This window comes from Asterias amurensis, chromosome 3, assembly GCF_032118995.1.
Source record: "Asterias amurensis chromosome 3, ASM3211899v1".
Classification (NCBI taxonomy): Eukaryota; Metazoa; Echinodermata; class Asteroidea; order Forcipulatida; family Asteriidae; genus Asterias; species Asterias amurensis.
This window is the reverse complement of record NC_092650.1, coordinates 5150858-5157050: the sequence shown is the minus strand read 5'-3', so window position 1 is coordinate 5157050 and position 6193 is coordinate 5150858. Positions and strand designations below refer to the sequence as shown.

Below are 6193 nucleotides of genomic sequence, written 5' to 3'. Positions count from 1 at the left end.
TGTGGAAAAAATATATAACAAAATTCACAGGCATAATATTATTCGGGTGGGATTCGAACCCACGACCCTTGCAATTCTAGACCAGTGTCTAAAGGAAACTAGTAGGCGGAGGTACTTTTCACATCTATTTTTTATTAATTTGTGTTTAGGTATAAGCGCATAGTGCCACTGTAGCAAGGGATTCGGTCACCGGAGATTCGTTCCCCCCCCCCCCCCCCCCATTATGGCAAATAGTGCCAAACTTCTCCCGACAGCGCCCTCTTTGATCCATCCTCCCCAAGCCAATGTTGGTAGCAGCGAGATTTCGATTTTCGGGACGGTGCGTACAGGACGGGACAGAGCATAACACAGTAGTCTGTATGCTCACGCTCGAGTGCTCCCGTCCTGTATGTTGTGGACCGCATGGTGAGGGTCCTTTTATTTCCAGTCCCATCACCTAAACAACAAACAACTATTGCGAGGTTGGCATCCCCAATCCTTTGCTTGGCCATTCTCTCGGGACCACAATAGCTACATTTTGACGTCGGATATGATTAGGGACTTGTCGCACGAGAACGGGGCTTGAATCAAGTCTATCACAAGGCTCCCTCAACGTGTACAAACGAAAACACTCCGCTGATGGCATTGTTTCACCAAAATAGCGTTCCCGGATGATCATGGCACGACGGAGACTACTTCCAAAAAGGAAGAAAACAAGTCACAAAAACACGGCAAATTTTCCCGTTATGAATGTCAGCAACAGTCCCCAATTAGTATATATGGATAGATGTTTTCACATTCTTCCCAAAAATGTTAAAAGCGAGACCGGATCGTACCTAGTCCAGTCAGGATACAGCGATTTCCACCGTTAATCCAAAACTCCCATTACGAAAAAATTAACTATTAGACAGCATGGTTTTCCTGCACGGTAATTGGCTGACGATGACATCATTGACTAATATGGCAGCATGCTGTTTTTCGTTGGTATGGTGCCCCGACCACAAAGTTAGCGTTAGTCAAGAACAAAATAGCCCGTTTATACCATGGGATGAACGAGCTGATCCTCATTCAGTTCATAGTTTAGACGCGTGAACGTCACAAAATTGTGTCGTTGAAATCTCACGTTTTTAGCAAACGTGAAGTTATCATTTTTCACGTCAGGTGGTCGTAGGCCCTATATACGTACGTGCGCGCAGAGACATCATTAGTTGAGCATGCAATACGCCTCTCTTAATATTGATGCATAACGTCATAATTCTGACAGAGTGCACGCGCGTATCATCAATAAATAAACGCGCATCCATTTTACATTGGAATTGTTACGTAGTTTGCATGTGTCATAATTTATGCTTTGTGACGGTTAACTCGAAAGCTAAGAAACAAATAGCAACAACAGACAAAGTAAACTGTATACAAACATAAAACAAAAGATTACACTTCTAATCTTGTGAGCGAATAGCGAGCATCGATTGCGAATCTTTCTGAGAATTCAAGTTCAAAGCAGTTTATTTTTACGAATTACACTTTTCTCTGTGTAAGAGAAACTTCCCCCCTTCACACCGGTAAATATGTCCAACCCAAAACCGGTAAGTTACAATCTTGTTTCAACATTTTCAATGAATTTATAAAGACAATACAATTTTTCCGACAAAATGATATTACATGTATAGGCTATTTATATAGATAGTATTTAGATAGTATAGGCTATCTATAGCACGCAAATATTGATTAATATTTTTTAAGCGTTTTAAAACAATATTTCGATCAACGTTTTACTTGATTGGCATTGTGTTGGCATTTCGGATCCAACCAATGTTTGCCCTTAGTTCGGCATAACTAACCACGTTGGTTTTAAGCTGGCATTATTTTTAACATGATCGAAAACGTATAGGCCCTACATCAAACAAATCCAATCTGTTTCTAATAATGGGACAGTAATATCGTGCATTGTGCTGGTTTTGGGATGGATCCAACCAATGGTGGCCCTAGTTCGACATAACCACTCTGGCGATCAATTTTAACATAATATGGATGGAAAACATTAAGTTTGTTGGAGCAGGAAGCTGTTGGCTTTGAGGTTGGTGGTCTTGGCATTACGTCGACAATTTTTGTTTAATGTGGTGAGGCGTATGAAATTGTCGGTAACATGCAGCAACTCTTTCATCTAAATGTGATAATTATTACTGAATTGTCAAAAACTCGTGTTTTCTCACAGAAATCCGGTTCCAGCCGAGGCTTACGAGCATGGCTGCGGGAATACGTGCGGCGGCCTTCGGCTGATTCGCGACGTGTGTCCCATACGAAAGTACAGGTATGCTTATAAAGCCATTAAAACAAATTAATAACAAACCCAAATAAAAGATTCCAAATGTTTCTAATTTTGTGCTTATCTATACAAAAAAGGAAGAAGCTATAATCAATTCATTGTTTTGTCAAAGAATTCAATTGTATTAAGGGATGATAATATAGTCAATGTTATAAATTTCGTCCATGCCCACAGAGTGGTACAATTCTAGTTTCAGTCTGCTATTGTGCGCCATAGGATTGTATATTGTTTCATTTTGATCATGTTCTGGTTTAAGGTGCTTTCCAAGACAACGGGAGATCCATGGTCAAATCCAGCTTCTGATGAAAACTTCCAGTATCCATGGAAACGCATCTCTGATAACAGAGGTCAAGATAAGAGCATTGCCACAAAGCTGGAGCCCGCTGAACTTTCCCAACAAAATGGCGCGAAGGTGAGTGGTGAAAAGATAGCTTTGAATAATCTCAGCACAGTGTTCAGTCTGGTTTCCAGTCATTCTCTTGTTATCTTGCTTCATATACAATTGTATAAGTTGAAATAAATAAGAAAATATGTAAGTAATATTTTACTTTCTTCGTTTTGACCAAACAGAAAACATCTGATGATGTTCCAGACTGCTCAGGGAAATTCTCGGGGAATTCTCGGTCATTTTGGCAAGCATTACTTGCCTTTGGCAGCAGAGGCAACCGACGAGCCAAAGTAGCACCACTTCCTATCAACAGCTGTGAACAAAAAGGGGTACTTATGGTAAGACCTAAAATTAACAATAGTTTATAAAATAACTAGCCATTTTATTATTTTTACAATCTCAATCTTGTTTTTGTGCAATGTATAATTGATGTTATCCTTTGCTTTCTTTTGCCTTGAACAGAAAACATATAATGCTGCAACATCTGCAGGGAAACTACCCAAGGAATTTGGGTCATTATCTACACCGAGATTTCCTAATTGCCGAGAAAACCAAAGTACGGGCAAATCAACCCAAACTCCTGTAGGTGTACGCGAGTTTTGCATGAGCAATGATAGCTTTGATCATGAACGAACCACCCAGGGTCTTATCCTGTCTGACCTCAATAATGAAACCACACTCAAGAAACCACAAAATCTTCATTCAGTTGTGAAACCGCCTGAACTTGAGCAACGAATTCGTCAGTTTGAAATCCTCGGTAATGGTTTGTTGCAAAGAAAAAACGAATCAGGACAATATGAGGAAAAGAAGCTGCTCAGTAAGAAACATGAACCAGCTACGCATTTTAGAGGTCAAGAGAGCCAGACAAAAGTTAGAGGAGAAGGGAGAGTCGCGGTTCCAAAGGGAAAGGGGAGCATGATCTCACTTGATCACGGTGACAATAAATCTTACACTTCTCCTGGATTTCTTCTGCATTCTAAACCATCTCGAGGAGGAGCTACATCTCCCAGCCGTAGAGGGCGACAGGTACAAGATGTAGACTCCATTCAGAGGGAACCTACACCATCCAGCTGGACAAGTCAGTCCTCGATGTATGACATCTGGAAGAGAACTGAGGAATGTGAAGACAGGACCAAACAGGCAGATGGGGACAGCGAAGAAAGCCTCACATCTTCAGAGTATATAGCGCAAGAAGGCAGTGTTAAACCATCTGAGTCTGTTGGTAGATCCCACACAACAATAAAACCAAAGTGGTTCACAGATTTCAACAGGACCGCCGACGCGTCTAAGATGCCCAAACCCAAGACTCGCCGAGGTCTTGTAGCAAATGAGGCCTGTGGTAAAGAAGACTTGGACTTCTTAAGTCATGGTAAATGCAGTGACAAAATAGACGCTGCACACGGGGAACAAGCGATAGGACTAAATCATCCAATGGGAGATCTCGGAGTCAGTACTGAAACCAAGAAGAAAGATATCAACATATGGAGAAATGATTTTGAAGAAAACCAGACTCTTGTAAACATTTTTGAAGAGGAAGAGGATGGTGAACAATCTTCTGTCAACTCGTCAAGTATGTCCGTGTACGATACTTGGTACGGTGGTGATAGATGTGAGGAGAACACCGTGCAGGCTCATGGGGGACGGAGCTCCGCTACCCCCCACAAGTCCTCTCCCATGAAGGCCATGTCTGAAATGGTAGATCGAGAAGACAGTCTCAAACCTTCATCAGAACAAATACGACAAGAATCCATCACTGGAAAACCATCTCATATTGACAATAAATTCACCGAAAACAACAGCGAGAATGATGAGAGCAAAATGATGGCTCGACCGAAGACTAAGCGCGGTCTAGTGGTGAAAGGGGGTGTTGATAAGAACAGTCCAGCCGAAGAGCTTGGAATCGTTATTCGTGAGATATGCGATGGCCACGAAAATGTGGGTCCATGTGGCAGAAACGAAGCACAAAGTTTACTTTTAAGAGGCCAAAAGAATGAATTAAATGTCGACATCTGGAGAAACGATCATGTTGAACATTGTGAGGTTGGAGGACTTGAAAGAAGTGTTGAGAAAGGTGAAGACTCTAGGGTTGATAGTGTAGAAAGGGAGCTGACAATAAAGGAACTGGAGAAGTTAAATGTGAGCCAGAAGGAGCAGTGGGAGCTGGCTGCTCTAGGCGAATGGTCTGTGATCTGCCACGATGATGAAGATGACGAAGAATCAACCAATATTTACCTTATGAAGGATGAGTTGCATAAAGAGCAAGAGGTAAGACAGAATCTGAAGAGCATCATCTGCGAGTTTCAAGAACTTCACGTCATCGAAGATTTACAGAAGATGCTGACCTTTGCAGGATGTCCAAGAGAGCAAGTTGAGAGAGCTCTGCGTCATTATGCTCGTATCTGCCATGGTCCAGTTCCACTCACCGTAGCAGGGCAATCAAAAGCAGAAGCGGTTGAATCTCTCTCCCTGAACCTTAGGCGTCGAACCAAACGCTTCGTCCAGGATCAACCGTCGTGTAGTTTCAAAGAGTTTGCCAGTGTAATGAAGGAGCTAGATACTCTAAGAGACAGACAAGACAGTGTGGAGGATTTCCTGAAAAGAAATCTAAGAAAAGAGGAGGCAAGAAGGAGGAAAGTCCAACCGTCTAAGAGAAGAAGAAAGACACCACGATGGGCACCGAGCAGAAAAATGTGTCAATGGGAGATAGACATGATACTCTTGGAAACGTATGTCTTCTACGAGGGAAAGATTAAATCTAGCTGTCGTATTGATGTAATGCCAGTAATATTAGAATCAAGTGAGTTCTAAAAAACTGTAAGAGAGGTTACCACACGAACGAAACATACGAAACTTTCCTGTGGAGTCATGGAATGTTTGCCTAATAATGTGCACCAAGGTTCAGCCAAGAAATGGTGTCTGTCGGGCTGGTGTTTTTTTTCAAGCTGATGCTTACCAAAATGGGTACTCTATTTATTTATTCATGTTTACTCTTACTTAAATATATGTTTTGCTTTACTCCGTAATAACTGTTGTTATTCTTTTATGAGAGTATGGAAATAAACGTATTCTTGAATTGCGAAAAAAACAAAAACATGGGTGTTTATCTCCAAATTTTGTTCACTTACAATATGAAAGATAAAACAGGTAGTTCCCTGGTTAAACACTTTGATGGGTGTGGCAGATATTGCCCTGAACTTTGCCGAGTATGGGGCGCCCCTCTATACATAATGTGGCATAATTTGAAAAAGAGAAAGTGATGGTTAGGACTGCCGTCACTGAATGTTTAACACTATAGTAACTGATACTAAAGACACGGTCTAAACTTCACGATTAGGATTAATCTTATAGACGGGTACCAATTTATAGACGGGTACCAATTTAAATTGCAAAGCAAAGTGTGACGTCCCAGAAAATGCACTATACCCGCATTGACAACTCATTTTAAAGGCAGTTGACACTATTGATAACTACTCAAAATAATTATTATCATCAAACCTTTC

General features: G+C 41.3%; 1 protein-coding gene across 1 annotated transcript; it reads left to right on the top strand.

Annotated features, from left to right (window-relative positions):
* The first annotated feature begins 1427 nt into the window (after nt 1–1427).
* LOC139934364 (uncharacterized) lies at nt 1428–5725 on the top strand. Its single transcript, XM_071928556.1, has 5 exons — nt 1428–1565; nt 2195–2290; nt 2562–2717; nt 2876–3031; nt 3156–5725. The coding sequence occupies exons 1-5, from the start codon at nt 1548–1550 to the stop codon at nt 5499–5501; spliced, it is 2772 nt and encodes a 923-aa protein (XP_071784657.1). The 5' UTR covers nt 1428–1547; the 3' UTR covers nt 5502–5725.
* Nucleotides 5726–6193: the final 468 nt, after the last annotated feature.